The sequence below is a fragment of the Lynx canadensis genome, chromosome E2, assembly GCF_007474595.2.
Source record: "Lynx canadensis isolate LIC74 chromosome E2, mLynCan4.pri.v2, whole genome shotgun sequence".
Classification (NCBI taxonomy): Eukaryota; Metazoa; Chordata; class Mammalia; order Carnivora; family Felidae; genus Lynx; species Lynx canadensis.
In genome coordinates, this window is record NC_044317.1 from 52352790 (window position 1) to 52380564 (window position 27775).

Below are 27775 nucleotides of genomic sequence, written 5' to 3' on the forward strand. Positions count from 1 at the left end.
GAGGAAATGGGCAAAAGGGATAGACGGAGACACAGACAAGCCTTAACGTAAAAGCCTGGGTGGGGACAGGGGGGAAAAGGTGAAGGGAAGAAATGAAGGACAGAGGCCCTGGGACCTGAGTTAAGACATTAAAGACAGGGGTGCCCGGGGGGCTCAGTCGGTTAAGCGTCCGACTTCGGCTCAGGTCATGATCTCACGGCTCATGAATTCGAGCCCTGTGTCGGGCTCTGTGCTGACAGCTCGGAGCCTGGAGCCTGCTTAGGATTCTGTGTCTCCCTCTCTCTCTGCTCACGCTCTGTCTCTGTCTCTCTCAAAAATAAATAACATTAAAAAAAAAATTTTTTTTAAAAAGACATTAAAGATAAAAGGCGCAAAGACAGGGACAGAGACCCAGAGAGAGAAGCGAGAATGTCACAGAGGCAGAGACACCAGCACACCGGAAAGGGAGTCTACCCCAAGATGCCTGTGACCATGACAACAAACAGTCCCAATTACATTACCAGGGGCTTACGCAGCCCCGCAGGGATCCGCTCAGGGCCAACTCGGGCACCCCTGCGGTAGCGCCGGCCCTGCGGCTCATCCCCCATCAGCGGGGGCAGGAGCGGGGAAGGTGGTGGAGACCCCATGACCCATCCCGTCGGCCGGCCGAGCTGGGACTCGAACCTGGACACGAGGGGCTCCCAAGCCAGCTCCACCGCCCGCTGCCCCCCTCCCAGCGCCCCGCCCCCACCCAGAGGGTGCAGGGAGAGGAGACGAGGCCGCGCTGCCCACCTGGAGGCTCTGGAAATGGTCCTCTAGCTCCTCGTCACTGAAGCCAGTTCCAAGCTGCGGGGGGGGGACAGCGGAGGTGAGAGGCGAGCTCGCAGGGCAGGCGGCCAGGCACTGCCCCCTGCTCCTGCCCCTGAGACCCGGCGACCTGCGCCTAGCGGAGGCCCCGCCCTCCCCCGGCCTAGCCGGCACCCACAAAACCGCAGAGGAAGCTGCAGGGGGGAGCCGGGTGCAGACCCCGGAGCGGGGACGCCCTCTCCCTGCTCTGTTCCTTCTGCCCACCTGCTGCCTTTCGCCTTGTGGAGAAACCCTTGCTCCTTCCACCCCGCCTCCCGGGCCCCAGGGCTCCCCCGGGGCTCCCCTCCCCCCCACCGGCCCCACAACCGGATGTCCTCTCCAATCTCAGCACAGCCAAAGCAGAACTCGCTGCCCGCGAATGTAGCCAGACAGCCGGCTTCAAACCGCAGGTAGAAAACTTCCCCGCGGGGAGGCCCGTTTTGGGGACGAGAGCCTGAAACAGCTTCCTACCTGTTGTCCGACAATAGCTCTTTCGGAAAACTGTGCTAGGTGCGTTCACGGCAGGGTGGTGGCGGGTTGGGGCCCTGAGATAATCGGCCAACTGCAAAGCCGCTTCGGCCACGGGTCACCCGGGCTGAGCATCGGTTTAGCGGACAGAACAAAGCCGGCCCCACGGTAGCCGGCCGACTACAGGGAGTTCGTTCCGCAAACGGGGGCGCGTGTTGAAAACTCAGCCGCAAGCGTTTGTCAACAGTCACGGGCCATGTCGCTAAAGCAGAGTCAGCGGCTAGTCGAGGGAGGACCCCCCCCCCCCAAAGTCAATGACAGACCCCCGGGTATCAGTTACAGGCCCCAACAGAATCCCCGACAGGGAAGAGTCATCAATTACAGGCCCCCAGAGGGAAAGAGGGAGTCCGCATCCTAGAAGACGTGACCGACCGCCCCCAGCAACTCAGCCAGTGAGAAACTGTCATCCCCCCCAAACGGACGCTTTTTTCCCCAATGGGTTTTTGTTCAGAACAACCCCTCCCAGCTTCTCCCTCCTTCTCCAAAGAATTACATTCCTCTCCTTCGTGGGACCAGCTGTGGTTCTGCCATTGTCTGCGTGTCCCAAGCTGCAACGCTCTGCTGCTTCTGAATAAACCCGTTTTCAAATAACGGTTTTGTTTTTATTTTTAGGATTATATTAGCCCATTCAAGTCGTGTTTATAAAAGTCCTGGGGACAAGTGCAAACACCCTAATATTTTTTTATCCCTATGATACTTAAGCGTATCTGACGGTATTTAAAATGGTACTTAGAGGGGCGCCTGGGTGGCTCAGTCGGTTAAGTATCTGACTTCGGCTCCGGTCATGATCTCACCTCGTGAGTTCAAGTCCCGCGTCCGGGCTCTGTGCTGACAGCTCAGAGCCTGAAGCCTGCTTTGGATTCTGTGTCTCCCTTTCTCTCTGCCCCTCCCCCCACTCATCCTCTGTCTCAGTCGCTCAGAAATAAATGTTAAAGAAATAATAAAAAAGCAAAAAAAAAAAAAAAAAAAAAGAAAAAAAGGTCCTTAGTGGGTAAAAAGTGCAAAAAAAAAAAAAACCTCATATACAGAGATTACAACTTTGAAAAAGTGGAAATAAGACTTTCCCTCAAATATTAGTAATTGTTACCTCGAGGCACTGGAATTATGGGTAAGTCTATTCTGTTTCTGTGGCAAAAGCCTCACATTTGTTGGGTCAACGACGTGTGTGGCTTTGAACAAAAACAGAAGCCACTGCATTTTCTAAGCTCCCTTGTGGATGGCGTTGGGAGCAAAATTCTGACCAATGCTACTTAAACAGAAGTTGCTTGCTGGCTGAGGCTGACACAGGTGGAACATCCCTTTGCTCAGGGGCCTTTCCCCTTCCTGCTGCTTGGAGCGTGGCCGTGATGGCTGGAGCTCCTGCAGCCGCATTAGGAAGGTGAGATTGGAAGCACACGACAAAGCCACTGTGCGGGGCGAGAGAAGCTGGGTCCCCCAATGACCTCGGAGAGCTGCCTGCCCCCCCTCCAGACTTCTCATTCTGTGGGAGAAAAACAAATCTCTCTGAAGCCATCACTATCTGTAGCTGAGCTCAGATATAGCTCATTCCTAACCTGATGTAGCTTCCTTACATCTTTCTACGCTAGTGTGTTTTTCTACGCAAAGCAAGAGTTCCTTGTGGGATCAGAAACAGCACATAAAAACTAGGAAAAAAAATAACGCTTCACAGGGAGGCCACGAGAGCCTCTTGGTTCAGGCCCCCACTAGGTTGAGTCGAATCGACTTCCCTCCAGCCTCCCGGCACCTTGCATATGGCCTGGAGCTCCTCACTCTCCTCGTCGTAGGCCGCCAGCAGGAAACCCCCGTAGCGGCCGGCCCGCTTCCCACGGCCCAGGTAGGCACCGATCACCACGAGGTCCAGGGTGTCGCCCACGCCATCGAGGTAGTCCTTCTTCAGCTGGGGAGGGAAGGCAGGAGGTGAGGGGGCGCGAGGCACGGACCTCGCTGCCGGAGGCTCATGGGTGGGTGGGAGGGGGGAGTCTCAGGAGAGCTCCCGGGAGAAGACCACGGATGGCCACCAGGCCGGGGCTGGACACAGGCCGAGCTTCTAGACTTCCCGAGTGAATGAGAAAGAGGTGACCAATCTAGGAAGGGCTAGCAGAACTGAGGACAGGTCAGAGACCTCGGGGGTCCCCGTGGGTCCCCCCTTTCCGTTGGGACGAGGCGCATTCCACTCTTTCACACGGAGAACATTTGCCATTTGTTCCAGGAACATTAACTCAGTGCCAGGCAGGGGCTCAGCCTTGGGCATGCGGCAGCAACAGTAAACGTTCCTCCCCTCCCAGTCTGGGGCGGGGGGGTGGGGGCAGAGGGACCACGGGCCTCTAACAAACCCACGGGGCGATCCAGCCGGCCGCCCTCCAGCTGGCCTCCTGCTGTAGTCCTCCCGCCCCTCTCCAGGAAAGCCTCCTGCCCGCCGGCTCCCGTTCTGCCCAGCACCCCCCACCCACCGTGCCATCCACCATTCACAGCCAGCCAGATGTCCTGTGTAAAATGACAACCAGATCACGGGGCTTCCTGCCTAAAACCACCATTGGCTTCTCAAAACCCTTAGCAGAAAACCCAGCGTATTTTACAGCGACCCCCAACATGCTGTGTGATCGGGGGCCCGCTCTCCACCTCGACCTCACCTCACACCTCGATCGCCGTGCTCCCTGCACGCGCCGAGCTTGTTCCTACCTCAGGGCCTTTGCACTGGCTGCCCCCGCCCTCCTGCCCCGCCCACCCTGCTCTGTTCCCAGATCTCCATGTGGCTGACCCTTTCCTGTCGTCCACGTCTCCACACAAGCGTCACCTCGGGAGAGGCCTTTCCCAATCACCCAGAGCACGGCGAGATCCTCGCTGGCCCCAGCTCAACTTGCTCTCTTCACAGTGCTCACTGCCCCCAACGTCGGCTCATTTATGTCCTGGCTGACTCCCTTCCCGCTGGCCCCACTCGACCCAGGGGCCAAGCTCTGAGCCCAGAAACTTCATCCAGCTTCCGCGGCGCTCAGGCTTGCGGCGCTGGGAGGCAGCGGGGACCGAGGAAAGGTGCCCGCGCTCAAACAGGGTGAGGTGTGGATCGGAAACCTGGAAGGCAAGATTTCCAGGCTCGGGAAGGGAAGCCGGGGCGGCTCACCTTGAGCCAGTTGTGTGATCTCTTGGCGATCTCGTAGGTGGCGTCGACGTCCAGGGTCTTTACCATCAGCCCCTCGCAGGAGTCTGAAGGAGACAGGGGAGCGTGGCCTTCGTGAAGCCCCGGGCTCAGGACGGCCAGCTGGCTTCCACCAGGGCAATCGCCCGGGGCGGGGCGGACACACGGCGGCCGGCCCCAGGCCCCCTCACCTTTCACGGACTGCTCCAAGAACTCGGCGATCTGGTCTGTGTCCTTGGTGTCCAGAGAGGTGGCGAAGACGAACTCGCCCTCCGTCTGCACGAAGTTCTCCCGGAGCAGCTGTCGGCGCCGGGAAAGGGGCTCGCGTACCAGGGACTGAGGGGGCAGGAAGGGAGAGGAAGGGGCGTCACCGTGGGAGTAGAGAGAGGATAAATCTGACTGGGGGGAGACGGGAAGGCTGTGTCACACAAGCCACCACGCAGGCTACGACGATCGCCCTGGGAGGGAGGAGCCACACCGGCCCAAGGACGCGAACCAATTTCAAGTAGAGGTCAAGAACACCAAGGGGGCTGGAGGCCGTTCAGTCCTGTGCCCTCAGGTGCGTAAGACGGGGCCCCCGGCCCTGCTGGAGCCAGAACGGACCGTTGTCATTGTGACTACAGTTCATTGTTTTGTTTTGTTTTTTAATGTTTATTTACTTGAGAGAGAGAGAGAGAGCAGGGGAAGGACTGAGAGAGACCATCCCAGGCAGGCTCTGCACAGTCAGCACAGAGCCTGGATGCAGGGCTCGATCTCGTGAACCGTGAGATCACGACCTGAACTGAAACCAAGAGCCAGACGCTTAACCCACTGAGCCACCCGGGCGCCCCCAAACGCTATCTTTCACAATGCATCGTAAAGGTGGGTGGTTCAGGCACCGGCCGGCGTTCAGCATCAGGACCTCGCCCGGCTTCCTCCATCGAGGCAAAGGGCGAACCGGCCTCCTGGGGAAGGAATTCTGCAGACCAACAAGACACTAACAAGAAGCCGCCAGACCGGTAAGTCACAGAAAGGCTGAAAAGACGCTCCGGTTCGTGAGTCGAGTGCAAGCAGTCGCCTTTCGGCTGCCAGATCGCTAAAGGCTAATTGCCTATAGGATGATGGTGGTGATGGCGACGCATTTCATAGAATAAACACCAGTACGCGTCAGCCACTACGCCTGGGTCCCACGGCTCCCTCTGTCCCGAAGCAGGAGGGGCAAGGAGCTACTGTGAGCTCTTTATCGTGGACGAGGAAGCTGAGACTCAGAGAGGTTGAATCACTTGTCTGCGGCCCCACAGCCAGGGAGGGAGAGCTGGGCTGTGGGTGACAGCAGGTGGCCCGGCTCCAGATTCTTAACCCGTGCCCTAGAGCAGCGGTGCTCAAACGTTCCGGCCTCAGCATCCCCTCGTGCTTTTTTTTTAATATCTTATTTTTAAGCACTCTCTACGCTGGGTGTGGGGCTTGAACCTACAACCCCAGGATCAAGAGTCGCCAGCTCTCCTGACTGGGTCAGCCAGGCGCCCCACCGACCTCACACCCTTGGAGTTTACTGAGGACTCACTCCAGAGAGCGTTTGTGTCCAAAAAAAAGGGTTACTCTCCCTGATATTTACCATAGAAGTGATACAGTATCAGCTACTACGGCCCATGTTAACGCAGTTGCCGTATTAAAAGTGGGAAACCTTAACATTTATGAATTCACTTCCGGGGCACCTGGGTGGCTCAGTCGGTTAAGCGTCCGACTTCAGCTCAGATCGCGATCTCGCCGTTCCGGAGTTCAAGCCCTGCGTCGGGCTCTGCGCTCAGAGCCTGCGGCCTGTTTCAGATTCTGTGTCTCCCTCCCGCTCTCGCTCTGTCTCTCTCAAAAAAATATAACTCCAGGGCGCATGTGTGGTTTACTCAGTTAAGTGTCCGACTCTTGATTTCAGTTCAGGTCACGACCTGTTTGTGAGTTCGAGCCCCTGCGTCGGGCTCTGTGCCAACAGCTCAGAGCCTGGAGTCTGGTTCGGATTCTGTGTCTCCCTCTCTCTCTCCCCCTCCCCCCGCTCCCACTCTGTCTCTGTCTCTCTCAAAAAAAAGAAAAAAAAAGTAAAGTAAAAAAAAAAAAAAAAACCCAATATGTTAACCCAACAACATGCTTTTATGAAACGTGCCTATATTAGAAAAAAACGAATGAGGAGAGGGGCATTACTTCACATGTTTGCAAACTCTTTAAAGTCGGGCTTTTTTTTTTTTTATGTTTGTTTATTTTTGAGACAGAGAGAGACAGAGCACGAACGGGGGAGGGGCAGAGAGAGAGGGAGACACAGAATGTGAAGCAGGCCCCAGGCCCCGAGCGGTCAACACAGAGCCCGACGCGGGGCTCGAACTCACGGACCGTGAGATCACTAAGTCGGGCCTTTGACGGAGCCGGACTCCCCCGTGTGTTCACCTGCTGTGTACAAGGAGGGCACGCGGCCAGAGACGGCTGTGACGTGTCGCTCTGGCCGCAGGGCAGGAAGAGGATCTGCCTCCCCCAGCTGTGGAGCCGGGAAGGCAGGCAGGGTCTCACGCTTCCCCAGAGAGGACCTGGGAGACCCTCAGGGGTGCTCAGACCACACCCTGAGAGCCGTGACCTGCGTGTGGCCTCCCAGCTCGGTGACGTGGAGGTCGGGAGGGAAATTCAGACCCCCGGCTCCCGAGCTCCCACGCCACCGCCCGTCACCCCCCAGGCATGCAGCCGGAACTCACCTCTCCGTTGAGGTAGATGAGGTCGAAGGCATACAAACAAACCTGGACCTGGATGTCTGCTGCGTCCACCTCCTGGGTTGGGGCGGGATGGAGAGCAAGGGCGGAGGGGGGCCGGTGAGACGGGGCCCGGTTGGTTTGCCTCCCGTCATGCCTGAGGCCGACACCTGTCACTGTCTCCCCTTCTCTCCAGCCAATGGGCCACACCCCCCCTGAGGGTGACCATGCTGCTGGCCCCAGGCTCTGCAGCGTGATGGCTCTCAGCTCATCCCAACAGCCTCATTCCCCTCTGCCAGGTATCTGCACCCCCAGCGTCCCCTGCAGCTGACGGTGGTGACAGGACACAATTCTGGCCAATGAGAGGAAAGAAGTTTGCTGGGGTACAGGTGGTGGGCAGGCTCCTGGAACAGATCTTCCAGAATGAGACAGAGACATAAGAAAGGGGCTCTTCCCCCTTTGTACTTTAGCATGCTGGGATGAGAACGCAATGGCTGGAGCTGGGGCAGCCACCCTGCCAAAGGCCGCAAGAACCGCATCACGACTGACACTCCGTCCTCCTGGGGACGGGGCGGGGCTGAGAGGAAGAGAAAGCGGGGGACCACGGCAGGCAGCTCAGGGCGACCGGGGCTACCTTGCGTTTGCGGGTGGTGAGCACTTGGAACGGCTGGATCTGCTTCTTCTCCCGGTCCCAAGCCACGGCTTCCGTGTCCAGGATGAAGGATGTGACTGATGGCAGTTTAATCTGAAAGGTGGAGGGGGAGACCCCGGGCTGCTGAGAGGTACGGGGCGAGGCCAAAAGGCAGACGCAGGGACACAAATGGCCTTTCCCTGTTTTAGCTCCCAAGATGCGCCGACATACTGATGCCAACTCACGGACACGCGTACGAGCACAGACCCTCTCTTCTCGAAGAAGGAAAAAGCGAACTTTTCTAAGACTTCCTACTTGGTGCCATAAGCACTCCCAGGAAGCTCCGATATAGACAACACCACCTGTGCCGACAAAAAGGCGCATCGGTGGCTGTTGCTTCTGGGAGACGGATGGGGGCGCGGCTTGGCACGGGACACAGGAAAGCGATACGGAGCGATGCTTACATGGAAAGGTTTTTTTATGTTTACGTGGGTGTGTATAACCTTATCCGAACTCACCAAGTCAGATACGCTAAGATCGGAACCTTTCGTAGGAACTACGTCTAGTTGGGGAGCCTGGGTGGCTCAGTCGGTTGAGCGTCCGACTTCGGCTCAGGTCACGATCTCACGGTCTGTGAGTTCAAGCCCCGCGTCGGGCTCTGGGCTGACCGCTCGGAGCCTGGAGCCTGCTTCTGATTCTGTGTCTCCCTCTCTCTCTGCCCCTCCCCTGCTCATACTCTGTCTGTCTCTCAAAAATAAATAAATGTTAAAAGAAAAAAAAAAAGAAAAGAAAAGAAACTACATCTAGTAAAACGGGTTAGAAAATCCAGGGCTTGGCAGCTAACAAGGGCTCCGCCCGTGCCTGTGAATCTGTTAGGTCAGTCCTCGCTGCTCTGGCAAAGTGCCAACGTCCTGATTAACTAGGGGCAGGCAGGAAGGGCTGTTTGACCAAGGGCTCCCAAAGCAGGCCCAAGAAGCCCCGGAAGCAGAGAAGCCCTTGCTCCGGAGCCCTCAAGGCCCAGTCATATTCTGACGGCGGGGCTGATGTGCGGGCCGGCTCCCTCTGCCCTCGTCCCGGCCACCTCTCCCTGTCAGAGTGAGATTCCGGTTTTCCCGGCCTCTGTTGCGCCACGGGGCCCAGTGCGGGACAGCAACCCCAAGCCAGAGTCGGCCGGGGGTGGTGGGAGGTATCCCGAAAGCGTGAACTTTCCTCTGGAGAGGGCAACAGTGGGAAGCCAGAACCCCCTGCCCGTCTTTCTGTCCGGAAGCATGGCAGGTATCTAGGGGCGGTCAGGGCACGAGTGTTGGGGTGAAGAGCCAACCAGCGAAGGACAGCAGAGGACAGAGACAGAAATGAGCCGGCTTCTGGAGGGCTTTGGTGCACAGCTGAGCCTGGGTAGGGCCGCCCACCCCGATCTCCCCGAGAAAAGAAAAAAATCACATCTGCTTAAGCCTCTGGGAGTCAGGCGTTGCGTTATTTGCAGCCAAACACACTCCCATCTCCTTGTAATTAACCCCCGCTGCTCCCCTGTCCCCTGTAACTGCAGCCCCTGCCAGAGGGGAAGCGGGTGGCAGACGCCCACCTTGGGGATGCGGCTGATGATGTCCGGGTACTTTCCGGTATTGTCTTCCTGATTCCTGCTGAAGATCTTTACCTCCCCGCCTTCCAGGACATGGATCTGTGGCAGCAGGGGACGGGAGAGGGAATCAGAGCCCGGCCCCTCCCCACGGCCCCTCTTTTCTCTTCTGACCCCACCTTCACCGGCAGAAGGTTCCAGAAGCTCTGGAGGAGGAACTGGTACAGAGACCGGAGTAAATCATCTCCTCCATCCAAACAGCGACTCCCACCCATTTGTGGAAGCCCCCCCGCCCCGTGCCCCCTGGACCCCACCATCACCTTCCTCATCCTCCCTATCCAACCCCCACGCCCTGCCCCCACCCAGATGCCGAAGTGTCTTGCTATGTCTAAGAGGATTTGCCTGGTCTCAAGCCATAAATATCATTCTGATTTTATGGTTAATTCATTTTAAAACAGCCTGGTCACGGTCCGTATGTGCCGCCTTAAACGTACGTGATCTCGACAGCTGTGTGGGCGTGGGCTGTAACGTACAGGACTTAAAAATACGCACGTATCTTAAAAATCACGGTCACTACCGTAAAATCCTTTGGTCTCTTGTCTTTTCTCAGCAGCCTACAGTAAAACCTTGGATTGCGAGTGACTTGTTCTGCCAATGTTCTGCAAGACGAGCAAACACTTCTCGTCAGTTTCAACTTGGTAAACGAGCGATGTTTGCAGCACGAGCACTCCGTGACGCCGAACGTCCCATGAGCACAACTGAGCCAATGGTTCTTCTTTGTCTCTCTCTCTCCCTTTCTCTGCGGGATTGTGATCGTCTCCCATGCTCGGGTGCTTGGTCTCAAGCCACGGTGTTCGGCAGAAATCAGTGGTTTTTCAGAATATTGGAAGGTGCCCACAGCTGGCATTGGCGTATTTTTTGTCATTTCGAAGCACCTATGGACAGTCCTTTGCTTTTCCGTACAAGGGTAAGCTTAGAGGGGCGCCTCGGTGGCTCAGTCCGTGAAGCATCTGACTTTGGCTCAGGTCAGGATCTCACAGATTGTGAGTTTAAGCCCCGAGTCGGGTTCTGTGCTGACGGCTCAGAGCCTGGAGCCTGCTTCTGATGCTGTGTCTCCCTCTCTCTCTCTCTCTGCCCCCTTCCCCACTCATGCTCTCTCTCTCCTTCAAAAATAAACATTAAAACAAAACAAAAGAATAAGCTTAGGAATGCTTTGCTTCATTCTAGGTCGGGCTGCCTGCGAATATAGACCCTTTCCTCTGCCGCCTTATTGTCAGTTACGTGAAATACAATATATGACCAGAGTTTATCACTACTGTACCGTAGTGAAGAACCTCCGTGCGGGCGTATACGACGGCCCCCACGCAGAAAAAGGCTGAAAAGAAAGGCAGGAAGAAGGACGTGATTACGCTGGAAGTTAAGAAGGAAATCATGGCGAAGTACGAACGAGGCAGGCGAGTGACCGAAATTCCAAGATTTCATAAGAAGTCTACATCTCGTCTCCAGAGGAGGAGGAGAAAAGGGTGGAGGAATCCTTCACTTCAGATGCGATCCATGGAGCCCATAGACAGCAGTGACTAGTGACAGTGAAAGTGACAGTGATAGTGAAAGGCGTCCTACACAATAACCCTCCCCTCTCTCGTCTCCCTCACACCAGCCACAGAGGTTTTCAAAGGTAGGTGCAGGTTAATTTGTTTTTCTTTATATTCTGTATTTTCCTTGCTATTTTGCGTTACGTTGCAGTATCGTAATCATTTTTTTTATTTATTTTTGAAGGAGAGAGAGACAGAGCATGAGCAGGGGAGGGTCAGAGAGAGAGGGAGACACAGAATCTGAAGCAGGCTCCAGGCTCTGAGCTGTCAGCCCAGAGCCCAACATGGGGCTCGAACCCACAAACTGTGACATCATGACCTGAGCAGAGGTCGGACGCTCAACCGACAGAGCCACCCAGGCGCCCCCGTAATCATTTTTATATGAATGTTTTTAGGTCACGGAAGAAATCACCTGAGTTTCCATTATTTCTTATGGGGAAATTCGCTTTGATATACAAGCGACTAGGCCTACAAGCAAGTTTCCGGAACGAATTATGCTCGAAAACCGAGGTTTTACTGTATTTTGAAGATCGATGATGCTGACTCTCCAAGTTCACTGCTTGTTAAGCACCACACGGTGTCAGCCCGACACCTGCTCATCCATCCAGGCGACAAACGCTGGCTGGCCCCGGCCGGCCCCACCAGGACAGAAGAGACCCAAGAAGCGACCTTACAGACCCAACCAAGGGCCCACGGGTGTGCCTGGCGCTGGGTCACACGACACGTGCTTACATCACCGCACCGAAGGCTGTATAGACGCCTCCCGTGATGGCTGTTACACTGACCCCCCCCGCCAGCCGGGCGCGTGCAAAGCTGGCATTTCTCGAACGCCCACTGCAGGGGGGTCGGGAATGTTGATGGTTTAATCAAATAAAATCGGCTTTCAGATACCCGGGGGAGGCGGGTGTTAACACACCCTCTACGTGAAGGTGGACGTCTCTGGCATGAGCCGCTACGAGCTCGGGTCTGACCCCCCCCCCCCCCGGGCCCCGGCTCTCTGGCACTTTCCCTTCTGCCGAGGGAACGCGTCCACCCCCCTACCTGTGCCCTCTGCCCGTCGTATTTGTACTCGCAGGTGAAAGCCGCCTCCTCAAAGCGTTTCAGGACCTCGCTGACACCGCGGGTGGGGTGTGCCAGCATCGGTTTCAGGGGGACCCCTGGGAGGGGAGGAGCGAGAGTTAGGGTGCCCTGGGGGTGGGCCAACCCCGGGTCAGGGAGGGGTCTGTGGCACAGACAGCCCGTTGTGCCCCAGGGCCCATTCTCCTTTCCCACCGCGAAGAGAACACGCCCTCCCGGGGCAGGAAGGGGGGGTGGCCTCCCAGCTTTGGGACATTCCCAGACTCCCTTGCAGCTAGGTAAGGCCACGTGATTAGGATGCGTGTGGTAACGATATGCGCGCCGTCTGGGTCACATCCTCACCCCTCTTCTCTCTCTCCCTCCCTCTTCTCGTTATCTAGAAATCCGAGCCATCCCTGGTCACGCACGTTAGGGTGAAAACCTCTGGGAAACGAAGTGACAAGACAGAAACCTAGGTCCCCGGGGGCCCCTGGGGGTCGGTGGAGCCCAGCCACGCATCCTCCCTGATCCCTGCCTTCCTCTGGACTCTTACGGGGTGGGCGGAAGAGGCTGTGTGGCCAGACCCACTGCCTTTTGGGGGATCTCTTGTTACGGCAGATTCCCCCACGCTCCTCCTGATACAGATGGGGCCTCCAAACAAACAGATGGGCTTCAGCATGGGGAATGGGATTCGATTTTGGTGGTGACAGGAACCTACAGGTTCTCAGGGGGACGAAGAAAGCTAAGGCTGGGAGGAGGGAGTGGGGCCCGCAGGAGGCCGGCCCCGAGCTCCGTGACCCCACGGCCGGCTCTGCCCAGGGAGGGGCTGCGGCCTCTCCTGAGGGCCCTGTACCTGGGCTCAGCCTGCAGTGCTCCGGGAGGTGCTCCAGGCCGTGCTCCAGCAGCACGGGGATGATCCGGTCCAGGTCGGGCACCTCGCTGGGGCGGGGGCAAGAATGAGCAGGTGTCCTTCCAGAACTCCCGCAGCCTGGAAACCCTGTTCTCTGGCTCTGAGATGCGCCGCTGTGAGCCTGTCACCCTGTTTGTTCCCTCCCATCCCCGACTCCCTTGGTCCCAACTCTCACGATCCTCCCTCAGTGTCACTACACATCCCTCTGTTCCCCTCGGCTTGGGCCTGTCGTCAGCCCTGTCATCGTGAGACCAGCGGCTCTCCACCTGAGCCACACGTAAAAGGCACTCGGGGATGGAGTAAAAAGTTCAAGGCCAGGCTCCGCCTCCGGAGATTCTGATGTGGGAGTGAGGGGCAGGGTAGAGACGGCTGTCCTGGCCCGCGGTTCTGCAGGGTTCACGGCCGTGTGCCCGAGCGGGTGCCCCCAGGGTTTCCGTGCAGACACTCGCGGGCCCTCCTGCCACTGTCACCGGGCAGTCACGGTCCTGCTGTGGCCAGGTCCTCCAGGCGGCCCTCCCCGGAGCCCTTGCTGTCACTCCATGGACATGCTAACGCCCCGCTGCGCGTCAGTCACAGGATCCCTCACCGTTTGCCACCTTCCTAATCTCTGTCCCCAGCCTTGTGTCCGGCCCCAGTCCCGTCCGGATGGTCACTAGCGCTCACTAGCCACCGGCCCCTCCCACATCGCCAGCAGCCCTCGGTGCCAAGCCTCCCGCCCCTCCAGCTCCCCCCCCCCCACCCCCGCCCTCGGCCCTTGGCCCCAGATCTCACCAGAACGTCTGCTTCAGGATCATGCCCTGTTCCTCCAGCCACGTCTTCCGGGCCTCCGCTGTCCGGCCCTTCCCAGCGTCCACGACAGCCGGGGGGAAATCTAAGACCAGAGCCACCAGCGGAGGCTTTGGGATGGGCCCGACCCCTCGGCTCCCCCAGGGCGGGCGGTGCTGGAGACAAGGCTGCTAGGGAAGGAAGGGGCCTGGAAAGGAGCTGGGGCGTGGACTTTGGGAAGGGAGGGCAGCCCGGGCTAACCCGAGCGCCAGGCGGAGACAGCCGCGGGGCCTCACCTTGGCCGGGGGGCGTGAGGCTCACGGCCTGGGCGAGGGCGGCCAGCACTGACTGCTCTGCCAGCCCGAGGCGTAGCCGTCCGCTCAGGGCTCTGGGGAGAGAGCAGGCGAGAGGGCTTGTCAGCACCGCCTTGCCCTCTACCCCTTGCGCCTGCCTCCTCCGGTCTCCCAGAACCCTCTGGAACACTCTGGAACCCTCTCCTCAAAGCCAGAACACTCTTCAGGGCTGGAAGGGACCTGAGGGGTCACACAGCCCCAGTGAACAGACAAGGAAACTGAGGCCAGGCCATAGCAGCCATGACTGCTGGTGTTCTCTGGGGCAGAACAAAGTGCCTCCCGGGGGCCTTTGCGGCTCACCTCAGACGCCCTCTGGGGAAGCAGTGAAGCTTGGGGAGGGCGAGCCGGGGCAGAGCGGGCCACAGACTGTGATGGGCAAGGTGTCCCCCACACAGGCCTCGCTCTGAGCCGGGGGTCTCGGGCGCGAGGCTTTTCCTCCTTGGGCCTCCCCTCCTGCCGACCAGGCTGAGGGTAACAAGGCCTGCCCGGTAGGGCCACGGGGAGGAAGTGATGCACTGACACATGCCACGCCGGGGACCCGAGAAACACCGCACAATGGGGGACGACTACGATTTTGTTTTCACTGTCGTGGCGACCGCTTGGCTCCCGGCCCATCCTGCACCTGCTGAGGCCACGGCAGACACGGCTGATCAATCACCTCACCTTTTACCCACGAGCCCCGGGACGACACGAGGAGAAGAGCCTAGTGGGGACGCCCGTGGCCAGTCCCCCGCTCCTGCCACCTCCCCCAGCCTCCCGGGCCCATGCCCACCTGGCGATGAATCGGGCTTCTGAGTGACGGCAGGCGACAAAGAGGCCTTTGATGACGTCCATCTTCTTGGCTGTGGACTGAGGCGGGGCAGGCCAGTGGGTGTCTGGGGCGCAGGGTGAGGACCCCGCCTCCTCCTGGCCCGCGAGCCGCCCCACCTCTCCCCACTCCCAGCGCCCGGTCGCGCTCTGACACAGCGAAGAAGGCCGCGTCCGGCTCCCCTCCGGCCCCACCTTGATTCGGCCAGTGTCTACTGTCCCGTCACATGGTAGGAACAGAGCAGGTGTCAAGGGCAAGGGGAGAACCCCCTGCCCGTCCCAAGAGTCCCCACAAGCAGGACTGAAGCGACCCGGCCACCAGAAGCACCCCCCCCCCGCCACCCCCCGTCACCACCCACCCGGCGTGTCTCCGGGTCCCCAGGGGAAGGGCCCAGGGTCTGGGGCCCGGGGTGGCCGCCTTGCCCACTCACAGCGCTGCCGGCGAGCCCGGCGATGTCTCGGAACTTGGCGAAGACCCCGGCGGCCGTGAGAGCGGGCGGGGGCAGCATGAGTCTCTGGGTGCTGCGGCTGTTCTCGGCCACCAGCCCCACGTCGCCCTTCTCGGCCGCCTCGGCCTTGACAGACTCCAGCTGCCGCCCTTGGGGTGCAGGGAGCCGGGGCTGAGGGGGCCGCACCGCGCCGCGGGTCCCCACAGGACCCACCCTGCCCCTCGCCCGCTCCCCCCCATGCACGCTGAGTCCCGGGGGCCCCGCCCACGTTGTTCTCCCCACATCTGCCACTTCCCTGGGCACCTGCTCCCTCCACACCCTCCTCCCAACCCCACGGCCCCGCCTCCAGCCCCGCCTCCAGCTGCGGGGCCTCCCTCACCGGAACCAGCGCCCCACCAGTCTGTCCCGTCCATCCGGCTCTCTTCCCCACCTCCAGAGTCCCCTCTCCCATCCCTCACGCGCTCCCCACCTCTCCCCCTTCTCCCTCTGAGCCCCCTACGCTCCAACGGCCACCACACGCCCTGCTTACCCGTGGCCTGGGCCACCGCCTTGAGGAGGACACCGTCCCCGACGCCAAGCTCCAGGCCCTGCTGGGGCGGCCCGAGGCGGTTGAGGCTGAGGTAGAGGATGGGGAGCAGGTCTGGGGGGGACAGGGCCACCACGGAGCGCAGCAAGTTGCTCAGTGTCTCCACCATCCGGAGCCTGGAGGGGGGACGGGGTGTGAGCGGCTGGCAGGTTAGGGTCAAAGCTGGGGGTGGGAGGGGAAGGGACCCGGGAGAGGAGAAGACAAAGGGCTTGAGCCCAGGCCCGGGCACAGCCACAGGCTGCTGGTAGGAGGGTGAGCCCGGTCGCTGCTTACGCCGGAGACCGGGAGGACCATCCAGAGAGGATGATGGGAGCACGGAGCGCTGTCTAGGTGCCGGGGGCCGCTTCCAAGCATCTGTGTGTTTCCGCTCACTGAAATCTCACGGCTCCCCCATCACACAGACGCTCCTATCACCCCCACTGCACAGATGAGGAAACTGAGGCGTAGAGCCACCATGGAACTTGCCCGAGGTCACAGAGCCCGTGCGACTCAAGCCGAGAGGTGACCCGAGGCCGTCTGCTCCAGGACCCGCGCTCCCAGCCACTAAGCTGCGCGGGCTCTAGAAGCACGACCACGTTAGGGACGCCCAGGCGGCTCCGTGGGTTCAGCGTCCCATTCCTCACTTCGGCTCAGGCCACGATCTCCCGGGCTCGCGAGTTCGGTCCCCGCATCAGGCTCTGTGCGGACAGCGTGGAGCCTGCTTGGGATTCTCTCTCCCTCTCTCTCTCTCTCTCTCTCTGCACCTCCCCTGCTTGTGCTCTCTCTCTCTCTCCCCCTCTCAAAATAAGCTTTAAAAAAAAAAAAAACAAGTAAAAGTACGACGCCTCTGTCTGTGTCACGAAGTCTGTACGAACGTGTGCACGTTCGTTAAGCGCACACCCAGGCAGCCTGACTGGACAGAGGAGCTCAGTCTATTCCCGTGGAGGAGACACCGGAGGAGCACGAAGCCCGCCGAGCAGACCCCCCAGACGTGACCGTCACGGGCGGACCCACCAGTGGCTCCGATGCTGGCGGAACGGCTTGCCCCCCAAACTGAGGTCTACCCGGAGCCTCACGATGGGACTTTACTTGCCAGCTAGAAAATAGTGCGGTAACGGTTTCAGGAGTAGAATCCTCAACTTCCTTTTTTTTTTTTTTTTAAAGTTGATTTATCTTGAGAGAGAGAGAGAGTGAGAGTGGGGGACGGAGAGAGGGAGGGAGAGAGAGAGTCCTAAGCAGGTGCCACACTGTCAGCAAGGAGCCCAACACGGGGCTCAAAGCCAACAAACCGTGAGATCACGACCTGAGCCAGAAGCAAGAGTCGCACGTTCAGTTGACTGAGCCCCTCAGGTGCCCCGCCTGAATCAGCTCTCGAGGAAACGTCACACAGACCCAAAGTGAGACTTGTGCAAGGTCCCCGGACTCGTCGAAAGCGCCACAGCGGGGAGGCTGGACCAAGAAAGACCGAGGAGCGTCGAGGATGGAGACAAGGAGACAGGGTGACCACGCACCACAGGCAGGGGTCAGGGTCAGGGCGAGGGTCCAGGGTGGGTCCCGGCCTAGCAAAGCCAACGCAAAGGGGGAAACCAGCCAGACACAAATGACGTCTGCGCGTCGCATAACAGCCCGCGCTAACGCTGACATCGCGGTCTCGGTAACCATCCCCTTGCCGGCGTAAACACGTCAACGTTAGAGAAAGCCGATCACGGGTACGTGGGGGCTCGCTGTGCCATTTCTACGATTTTTCTCAAAGTTTACAGTTATTTCTAAAGACCCTAAAAAAAGGTTGTAAAACCCTCCAACTGGGGATCATGGGGACTGGACAGTCACGCACAGTCCTCCTGAACTCAGTGACTGCCGACAGCACCTCCTAAAAGTACTTACTAGGCACCTCGCTGTGCCACTTTGGCACCCCCTCCGAGCAAACCTGAGACGGGTGATCTTCACTTTCCTTACGCAGAGGCCGAAGCTCAGAGAGGTCAGGCCACCCACCCACGGTCACACAGCCAGGAAGCAGCGCCCACTCCCAGACCTGTCTGCGCCCAGGGCTGGGCACTGGCTCCGCCGCCCACAGGTCTGGCCTTCCCGGCCCTTCCCGCACCCTCTGGGCCCCAGAGGAGGCGCCTCCCGTGTTCACAAAGACACACGCTGAAGCACTGGGAAGAGCCTAAACACTCCGCGATGTACGAAAATGAAAGAATCCCACGGCGCGGTTAAAAGGGGTGAGACCTACTTAAAGCAACATGGAAAGATCTGGAAACAATGCTGATGGAGCATCAGGGACCAGAATGACGTGGGCCCCTTGACAACACCGATTGAATACACGGAGGGGGGGGGGGGGTGGGGCGCAGGATGGGGTGGAACGGGGACCAGGCCCAGGCAGCCCAGGGCCCCGAGGGCCCTTGCAGTGCTCACTGGGAGTGGGGTTCTCACTGTACCCAACACCCGGACCTCCTCACGGTAAGGGCGAGGAAATCAGCTGGGCTGCGGCGACTTCTCACCAAATGCGGGTAGACGGAGCTCATGTCATAGGGAGGAGGCGGTGTCCCCACCCCAGGGATCTGGGTTCTCTCCCCTACCACGTCTCGTTCTGATCAACAGAAACAGACAGAAGCACGGGGCAGGGGCCTTCCGAGCCTGGGGCCCAAGAGGCCTCGCAGCTGCTCCCAGGGCCATGGCCATGAGAGGGAGGGAGGGTGAAGGGGCCAGGCAGCAGGAGGCGTCCCTCCCCCCCCCACCCCCCACCCCCACAAGGGGGGTCCGACAGATTACCGAGCAGAAACCTCCTCAATCTTCTCAAATGTCCGGGCCACAGCCAGGTAAGGGACCCTGGGGGAGGAAGAGAGACACGGGGCAGTGCATACAACCCACGCCGTCCATCGTCTGTCCACCTGCCTCCCCACGCTTTCCACGCTGCTGCCTGTGTCCCCTGAACGTGGACACGAGGGACGCGGCAGTTCCCTCCAACAGAGGCCTCCAGGGAGAGGCACCCGGCGACAGGGGCGCGAGGAAGGCAGTCGGGGGCGGGAGAAGCCTCACTTCTGGCCCGGCTTCCAGCAGGCGTCGTCGACGGGATGGTAGTTGTTCTTGGCCGGGTTGTAGCCGGGGGGGTCCAGGGGTCTGTGGAGGCAAAGGGGAGATCAGACACCTGGGGCAAAGCAGAGCCGCTCCTTCAACTAACACTTTCTGGAGCACCTGCTGTGCACCCGACACCGTTCTAGGCACGAGGGCACACAAAGGAACGAAAACAAAGTTGGTGAACCTGGAGCTTCCACTCTAGTGGGAGAGTCAGGGGCAACAAGACAAAACAAGACACAGAAGCAAACAATTTCGATATTACGAACTATTTAAAACAAAGTGGTGGGGGGCACAGTGGGATAGAAGGTGCTAGATCTGAGGAAAAGGTAGGGAAGGAGATGTTTGGGCAGAATAACCTGGGGCGTGAGCAGACTGGGTATCAGAGAGAAGAGAACTCCAGGCAGGGGCAACAGCCAGTGCAAAGGCCCTGAGGTAGACACGCACGTGACACGTTTAAGGAATGGAAACGTGGCTGGGGGCGTGGCCAGCATGATCTGGCTGCTTTTTACAGTCCATTCTAAGAGGCTAGGGAACCCTCGGGTTTCCCAACCAACGTCTCCCTTACTTTCTCTGGATGGAACAGCAGGAAAAGGGTGCCGTCTCTGGGTGCTGCAAAGTGCCAGGCACTGTGCTCAGAGCACTGCCTCTGTTCGCAATGAGCCACACTAGGGACTCTTCTAACCCTGTTTCCCAGATACTTGTAGGTGGGAGTAGCTGCAGCCGACACAGGGTCATATGACAAGCAGCGCAGCCCCAGAGATGGCGTTCCAAACCTCCCCGTTCTAAATGCCTCCGGAAATGCCTCACACTGACTCTGCTGGAGCCACTCGCGGCCAGACTGTGCAGTCAGACCCATCTGGGTTCCCGTCCCTGTTCCCTCCTCGAGCAGCCGCGTCACCCTGAGAGAGCAGTTTCCTCTCTCTGAACCATGGTGCCCTCGTCCGTACCACGGAGCTCCCAAGAGTCCCCACCATCACACGTTGTCGTGAGGGTTAAGAAATTACGGTGAAGGGGGGCTGAGCGTCCGACTTCGGCTCAGGTCATGATCTCACGGTTTGTGAGTTCGAACCCCATCCGTCTGTGCTGACAGCTCGGAGCCTGGATCCTGCTTCGGATTCTGTGTCTCCCTCTCTCTCTGCCCCTCCCCCGCTTATGCCCTGTCTCTGTCTCTCAAAAGCAAATAAATAAATGTAAAAAAAAATTAAAAAAAAAAAAAGGAATTATGGTGAGGGCGCCCCCTCCTTGGTGCACTCTATGGGGAGCTTTTTAAAAAAGTTTTAGTTAATTAATTTATTTATTTTGAGAGAGAGAGAGTGTGTGTGTGTGCGTGTGGGAGGGGCAGAGAGAGGGAGAGAACCCAAAGCGTAGAGCCCGATGCGGGGCTCGAACCCATGAAACGCGAGCTCACGACCTGAGCCGAAATCAAGAGTCACATATCTAACTGACGGACCCACCCAGGTGCCCCTGTGGGGAGTGTGTTTAAAATGACCCGGACTCCCCAGCCTCAGGCCTGTATCTATCTCAAAACTGGGGAGGCACAAGAGGGTGGGAGAGAAGACTCGGGAATTTTTCCAGCTCTTGTGCGAACTCTGATGCACAGACGGGGCTGTGCGGCTGAGCCGGACGGGGCGTGCGTGGGGCTCCGCAGGGGAAGCATTTCCTAGGTGGTGGTCGTCCCGGTCGACCGTACTGTTCTTATGAGAGACAGCACAGCAGTTAAGAAATTCTACAGCCAGGGGGCGCCTGGGTGGCGCAGTCGGTTAAGCGTCCGACTTCAGCCAGGTCACGATCTCGCGGTCCGTGAGTTCGAGCCCCGCATCAGGCTCTGGGCTGATGGCTCAGAGCCTGGAGCCTGGTTCCGATTCTGTGTCTCCCTCTCTCTGTGCCCCTACCCCGTTCATGCTCTGTCTCTCTCTGTCCCAAAAATAAATAAAAAACGTGGAAAGAAATTCTACAGCCAGGCCGCCTGGTTCAAATCTCAGCGCGCGGGCCTCACTCCCCACCCGTGACCTACGCGAGGCACCGACGGTAAATTAATACTAACAGGAACAACAGTAGCAGCTACAACCTGCTGAGCTTGGCAGTGGCCAGGCCCTAGCCAAATGTTTCCAACCCTCCGGAGGAAACTGGCACGGAAAGGCTAAGGCACTTCCCCAAGGTCACACAGCTGGCCGAGGAGGAGCTGGGGCTTCTCACCACTCCACGATACCGTCCTGCCTTCAGGCCTCACCTTCCTCGTCTGTGAAATGGGGATACCGACAGAACCTATGCACAGTGACTGCTGGATGAAAGCGAGTGTGTTCACCGGTATCTCCCCATTTCCGAGGTGAGAAAAACTGGACGTCCCGAATGTTTGTCTGTCTGCCGGAGGCAGCCATCGGAGATGGACGAGTAATCAGGCTTGGAATGGAGTCGGAAGAATGATCTCGGTATCACGTGAAATAGGTAACAGGACGGGGGCGCCAGGGTGTCTCAGTCGGTTACGAGTCCGACTCTTGGTTTCGGCTCAGGTCAGGAGCTCACGGTTCGTGGGCTCGAGCCCCTGCATCTGGCACCACGCAGAGCCTGCTTGGGATTCTCTCCTTCCCTCTCTCGATGCCCCTCCTCCCCCCTCCCCCCCCCCCCCCCGCACATGCTTTCTCTCTCTCAAAATAAACTTTAGGAAAGACAAAACCAGCCAGGATACAAAGCCTTGTAGGCAGTAGGCCACCGATTTCGTCAGAGAAACTTTTTTCTGGACGCATAAGCACACGCACGTACCCAGAAGGCCAGACGGGCCAGAACTGAGGAGGAGCACGCCCAGGATTCAGGGGGACCCAAGTCCTAGGCAGGCCCTACCCCCGTCTTCCTGCGTGACCCAGGGAAGCTAACGCAGCCTCTCTGGGCTAATGGTTCCAATGCCTGTGAAATGGCTAAAATGCCCTCTTCTGCCCCAAGAGTGCTGCAAGATGAAGTACGACAGCGTAAAAGGAACCTTTAGCGCTCTACCCGACGCACAGTAGGTGTTCAAGAGGAGCCAGCGGTTCCCATAGCGATGTCGTGTGCTGAAACGGTGCCCTTTACTCCCGCCAACAACGTCTCCACTGGGGCACAAAACTGCTGGTAAGACTCCCCAAAACATTTTTATCGGAATAGTTCACCGGACGGAGCCTGCGTGGCTCCGTCGGTTGAGCGCCCGACTCCTGACTTCCGCCCGGGTCGTGATGTCGCACTTTGGGAGATCGAGCCCCCATCCGGCTCTGCGTTGGCAAGCGCGGAGCCTGCCTGGGATTCTCTCTCTCCCTCTGTCTCTGCCCCTCCCTTGGTCGTGCACGCCCGTGCGTGCACTCTCTCAAAATAGATAAATAAACTTTAAAAAAAAAAAAAAAAAGAAGAATTATTAACTGTAATCACAGCTTTTCAAAAAATTCTTTGCGTGCTTTTTTTTTTTTTTTTTTTTGAGAGAGCGAGAGAGAGACAGGGTGCGAGCGGGGAGGGGCAGAGAGAGAGAGAGGGAGACACAGAATCCGAAGCGGGCTCCAGGCTCCGAGCTGTCAGCGCAGAGCCCGATGCGGGGCTCGAACCCATGGACTGCGAGATCGTGACCGGAGCCAAAGTCGGACGCCCAAACCGACGGAGTCCTCCAGGCCCTACCGTAATCACAGATTTTTAAAGCTAAAAGAATTTTTGGTGATTATCGGTCTCGTCTTTACAGGGATAAAATCAAGAGAATTCGGACCCACTGCGCTACTCCCTTTAATGCCCTGTCCTCCCTACTCGACGGTCGATATCAACTCACCCTTTGGCCTCCTCCTTTCTAGGGGCGCCAGGTCCCTCTTCTTTCCCTTCTTTCTTGGTCGCCGGCTTCCGGGGGGCTGGGAATGAAGTCAGGAAACTGTGGGCCCTTCCTCCCAAGAGCCCCCACTGCCCAACTCCTCTCGGCCCATCAGGCCAGGAGAGAGGGGTCAGGCCTTCCGTAGGGCAGGGGTAGGGCAGGGAGTGCTCCGGAGAAAGGCCCACCGGCCTCCTCCCCGCGCGGCTGGGAGCTGATGGGCGGGAGACACTCACCGAAGAAACTGCTGACTGTCTTGGGAGCTCTGGGGGGAGGCTTAGCCTGGTCCCCCTCCCGTGCTTCCTGCTTTCCGGCCACCTCAGGCTCTGAGGTGCTGTCTGTCGGGGGCTCGGCTGCTAAAGCGAGACACAGGGTCAGCTGGAGGCGCCAACATCCAACCTGAAACTTCATTTGTAACCCCAGGTCATTCTGACGCCCCAGGTGGAAAACGGCCCCCGTTCTGCCCCTTTCTCTCCGCGCGTAAGTTTTGAGCCTCTTGGGCCTGAAGCTTTTGCGTCAAGTACTAAGGGTTCTGCTCGGCATCTGGCCTGAAACTGGAGACGTTATGCGAACGGCGGTAAAAAAAAATCTCAGCACGATTAGAAGAAAACACTCCCGCTTCTCCTGCCATTGCAGCAAATCGGATGCGATTTGTGTCCTCAAAATGCACCCGTGGTGTCCTTTCTCACACAGGAGTCTCACAGACGCCCAGCTGTGGGCTTGTGCTCTGGCCTGTGAGGGTAACTGTACTGTCTAACTTCATAAATTCCCTCTCAGTGAGCAGCACTTAGTACCTGTGATTTCGCAGAGATACAAATATCTTACTGGAGGACGCCCAGCTTTTTTCTTTACCCACACACACAGGGGGGAAATTATAACCGTAAGAACGGTAATAAAACCTACGACTCCCCTAGAATTTTCATCTTTTTTTATGTTTATTCATATTTGAAAGACAGAGCACGAGCAGGGGTGGGGCGGAGAGAGAGGGGGACACAGAATCCAAAGCAGGCTCCAGGCTCCGAGCCGTCAACACAGAGCCCGACACGGGGCTCGAACTCACGGACCGCGAGATCGCGACCTGAGCCGAAGTCGGACGTTCAACCAACCGAACGAGCCACCCAGGCGCCCCTCCTAGAATTTGCATTTAAACAACACATTTGAGGAGCTATGTCGTGTTGAAAATTAACTGGCCTCCGAAGACATCCGACCCAAAGCCAGAGAGCCGGGGCGGGCTGGAGGCAGAGGACTGGAAACTCACGGGAGGTCTCTAAGTGCTCAGCGGGCGTCGTGGGCCGGTCCCCTTCTGCTTCCTCCTTTTGGGCCAATTCAGGCTCTGTGAGGCTTTCTGTTGGGGTCTCTGCTTTGGATAACAGACAGAAAAGTCAGATGGCAAGAAAGAATCACTCTGACTCCCCCAAGGACATTTCAAGTCCCGAGACGGTCAGCCCCCAGCTATTCCTGTGCACCAGTCAAGCTTATCTGTAAAGTGACAGGAGGTGTGACAATCCGTTCTTGGTCAGCCCCAAGCACGGCAGGACCCCCAACACAATCCAAACCCTGTGTTCCTTTGCCTGGGCAACCAGACCTGGACACAAACAGCCAGTACTGTCTTAGCAACTGTTAGAATTATTCACTGCACAATACCACCAGAAAGAGTCCCAAACGCATGTGATAACCTGATATGGGTAAAAAGTAAAAATTTTTTAATTTTTTTTTTTTCAACGTTTATTTATTTTTGGGACAGAGAGAGACAGAGCATGAACGGGGGAGGGGCAGAGAGAGAGGGAGACACAGAATCGGAAACAGGCTCCAGGCTCCGAGCCATCAGCCCAGAGCCCGACGCTCACGGGGCTCGAACTCACGGACCGCGAGATCCTGACCTGGCTGAAGTCGGACGCTTAACCGACTGCGCCACCCAGGCGCCCAAAAGTAAAAATTTTTTAAACTGATGGGGCGCCTGGGTGGCGCAGTCGGTTGAGCGACCGACTTCGGCTCAGGTCACGATCTCGCGGTTTGCGAGTTTGAGCCCCGTGTCGGGCTCTGCGCCGACAGCTCAGAGCCTGGAGTCTGCTTCGGATTCTGTGTCTCCCTGTCTCTCTCTCTGCCCCTCCCCCTCTCATGCTGTGTCTCTGTCTCAGAAATAAATGAACATTAAAAAAAAAAAAAGCATGTGAACTTGAGAAAAACGTGCCTTAGTATCAAGAAGCTACCCGCCCTCCCGTGACCCCACGCACTAATGCTGGCTAAAAACGCACAATTCACAGTACGAATGGATACCGACTAAAAATGGCCAACAGGAAGTCACGTGTGCCCTGGGGAAGTTGAGCCTAACAAACACCGGCAGTGGGAAAGGCTATAACTGGTAGAATCTCACACGGGCCCCCAAATGACCAATGGATCAGATCTTTACGGTGGCATTCCCCCCCCATTTCATATGCACAGAGCTGCAAGTCCCCCCCCCACCACCACAAGGTAGGATGGTTTAAGGTTCCAAGGGGAAATGGCGACATCTGGTGGAGACTGCAGGAACTACTAGCTCGAGGTATCAGATTCCAGTATCCTTTGACCTCTATCCTTGGATTACCTTTCTGCAAAGCTGGGCTTTCATTGGTGGCCGTGGTAAAAAAACAAACAAACAAACAAACAAAAAAACCCAACAACAACAACAACAACAAAAAAAACTGCACAAAAATCAATGTGGAACAGGAAACCAGGGGGGCAGTCTTCAATCGGATTCCACAGTTTGAGAGATTGTGCGGAGGCCAGGAGACATCCTATTTAGTCACTGATCGTGACTAAGGACGGACCAAAAAAATAACTGCTTTCCCTTTCGATGCGCGCGCGCCATTTTCTCCAACGCCCAGGTTTCTAGAACATAAACAGTCGGCTGGACGTAACTACTTAACGGACGGAGCCACTGAGGTCGTGGCCTGGTTGGGGGGGGGGGGGGGGGGGGGGGGCCAGAAAAAAAAATCCCTGAGACACTAAGGGCGCTGTGAGAGGCTGGGGATCTCTGCTTCCTGATAAAATCTCTCAGGAAAAAGACGTGATAGAGAGGAAACGATTTTCCGTCAAAACAAACAGAAGATAAAAATGGGCCAAACTGTGTACGAATTAACACTAAATTGAAGAGGCCCAAGGAATGGATTTCAAAATGCTCTCACAACAGTGACGCCTATGCTGGGGGGGGGGGGGGGCCGGTTCTGACGGCCACATCTGGATCCAGGGACACAGGCATCAAATCGGGGATCCTAACACCCCGTCCCATCGGAGAGGCCCCCACCCTTCCAGATTCCCGCCATATACACACTCTCTCCCTCTCTCTCCCTCCTCCTGGTGACTCACCTTCTTCCTTCTTCCTCTTTGCCTCTCTGTCCTCATCCTTGCTCTGTTCTTCCAGGATATCTTGAATCGGCCGTTTAGGAAGCTGCTTCCGAGCTGGGAAGGCAAAGGGCACGGTAGGGCTGACCTCGCTGGCCTGTCTGCCCCCCTCCGCAGTGAGCTCAGGCCCATCGGTGATGGGGGCCCCTGGAGAAGTCTCTGGGACCCTCCCCATTCTGCCCCGAGGCGGGCCTCATCCTTCAAGCTGTGCTGCCTCCTGGCTGTGTGACCCGGAGCAAGTTACTTAATTTCTCTGTGCCTCGCTCGTCTGCCTGTGCAGAGTGAAAACAACCCCCAAAAGTTAGTGACGCGGTGATGCGCTCGGCTCAGGACCCAGGGAGGACTCTAGCAGACCCCCTCAGTGCCCTGCCTGCACCCCTAAGACCTGACCATCAGTGCGTGTCCCGGATGGCTCTTCCGGGGCCTCAGACGTCTGCGAGAGGCCAGGAAGCAACGGGTCCCGCGACGGGCCCTCGCTAGTGACTCCCGTAAACCAAAGGAGCCACCGTGAACGTCCATCTTCTCCCGGCTGGGCCGCCTTCCCTGAATCCCTCACGGTGTGCGTTCTCTGTGCTTCCCAAAACAAACGACTCGCATTTGCACTCTTGTTCTGGAACTTTTGAGGCCGCTTCTAGAAGACCCCAAGCGGATGCTCAAGCGCGGTGAGGGATTCACCAAAAAGGCAACTGCAGTCTTTTTTATCGCCATCTGTCACCTTCTCCCCGGCCTCCTGGACCCGGTGGCTCCTGCGCGTGGCCGCAGCAGGGACCTGCTCTCAGCCGCGGCCGGCACGGTCCTCCTCCTCGCTCAGAAAGCCGCCCGTGTCTCCCCACCAGCCATTGAAGGATAGAGTCTTTGGATGTGGGCCCCTGTCCTACCTCACCTCTCTCCGGCTGACCTTCTAACTCCTCCCACGCCACATAACCCTTTCTTCCCACCCCCCACCCCCCACCCCCACCGCCGAACTGCTGCTGTTCCCAGACACGCCACGCTGTGTCACAACTCCGGGCCCTGGCACGTGCTGCTGCTCGGTGGCCCTCTGGGGCAAAGTTCAGAGGTCATTACCTCTAAAAAGAATTCTCCAGCCCCCCTCCCCCCAACCCAGGGCCGATCTCAGCGTCAGCCCTGAGCCACTCAGCTGTGCCGTCATGACCCCCCCACCCCCGCAGCCCTCCGGTGGCGCCCCAGCACCCCCAGGACGGGCCCCGGGCCCCTGGCCCAGCACGTGCGGGCCTCCGCGAGCCAGCCCCGCTCTCCTGTCTCCCCGCGCACTGCCTTCAAGGTCTCCCTGCTCCCCGAAGTGCGTTTCATTCTCCAGAAACATTCCAGGGTGTGCGATCCCCGGAGCGCCCTCCCGAGGCCTCCGTACAGGCTGCTCTTGGCCGCATGGCGCAGTCAGCACCAATCCCTTTCCAAGGCTCAGCTCAAGGTGTCACTCCCCCCGCGCTGGCTCAGTTCTGAGCTCCCACGTACGTACAGTGCCCTATTCCCACCGCTATTGTTTTTCTTTTTTTTTTTTTCGTTAAAAAAAAAATTGGGAGGGAGACTGGGTGGCTCAGTCGGTTGGGCAACCGACTTCGGCTCAGGTCACGATCTCGCGGTTCATGAGT

The 27775-nt window shown here is 58.1% G+C and overlaps 1 protein-coding gene across 7 annotated transcripts in view; it reads right to left on the reverse strand.

The window, feature by feature from the left end:
- LIG1 (DNA ligase 1) overlaps nt 1-27775 on the reverse strand; it is a 43440-nt gene that overhangs the window by 4516 nt on the left and 11149 nt on the right. For 3 of the 7 annotated variants that reach the window (XM_030299084.1, XM_030299085.1, XM_030299081.1), the window contains exons 6-25: nt 26130-26222; nt 24043-24144; nt 23021-23140; nt 22752-22827; nt 18935-19015; nt 18668-18724; nt 15860-16032; nt 15313-15479; nt 14847-14923; nt 14018-14109; nt 13728-13827; nt 12900-12985; nt 12032-12147; nt 9405-9500; nt 7826-7936; nt 7198-7269; nt 4678-4822; nt 4472-4554; nt 3098-3250; nt 772-825 (exon numbers count right to left, since the gene is read on the reverse strand). In XM_030299084.1, coding sequence (XP_030154944.1) covers nt 772-825; nt 3098-3250; nt 4472-4554; nt 4678-4822; nt 7198-7269; nt 7826-7936; nt 9405-9500; nt 12032-12147; nt 12900-12985; nt 13728-13827; nt 14018-14109; nt 14847-14923; nt 15313-15479; nt 15860-16032; nt 18668-18724; nt 18935-19015; nt 22752-22827; nt 23021-23140; nt 24043-24144; nt 26130-26222 — 2054 coding nt within the window. The remainder of the gene's footprint in view (nt 1-771; nt 826-3097; nt 3251-4471; nt 4555-4677; nt 4823-7197; nt 7270-7825; nt 7937-9404; nt 9501-12031; nt 12148-12899; nt 12986-13727; nt 13828-14017; nt 14110-14846; nt 14924-15312; nt 15480-15859; nt 16033-18667; nt 18725-18934; nt 19016-22751; nt 22828-23020; nt 23141-24042; nt 24145-26129; nt 26223-27775) is intronic. The other 4 variants (XM_030299083.1, XM_030299082.1, XM_030299088.1 and 1 more) reach the window with 4 other exon arrangements.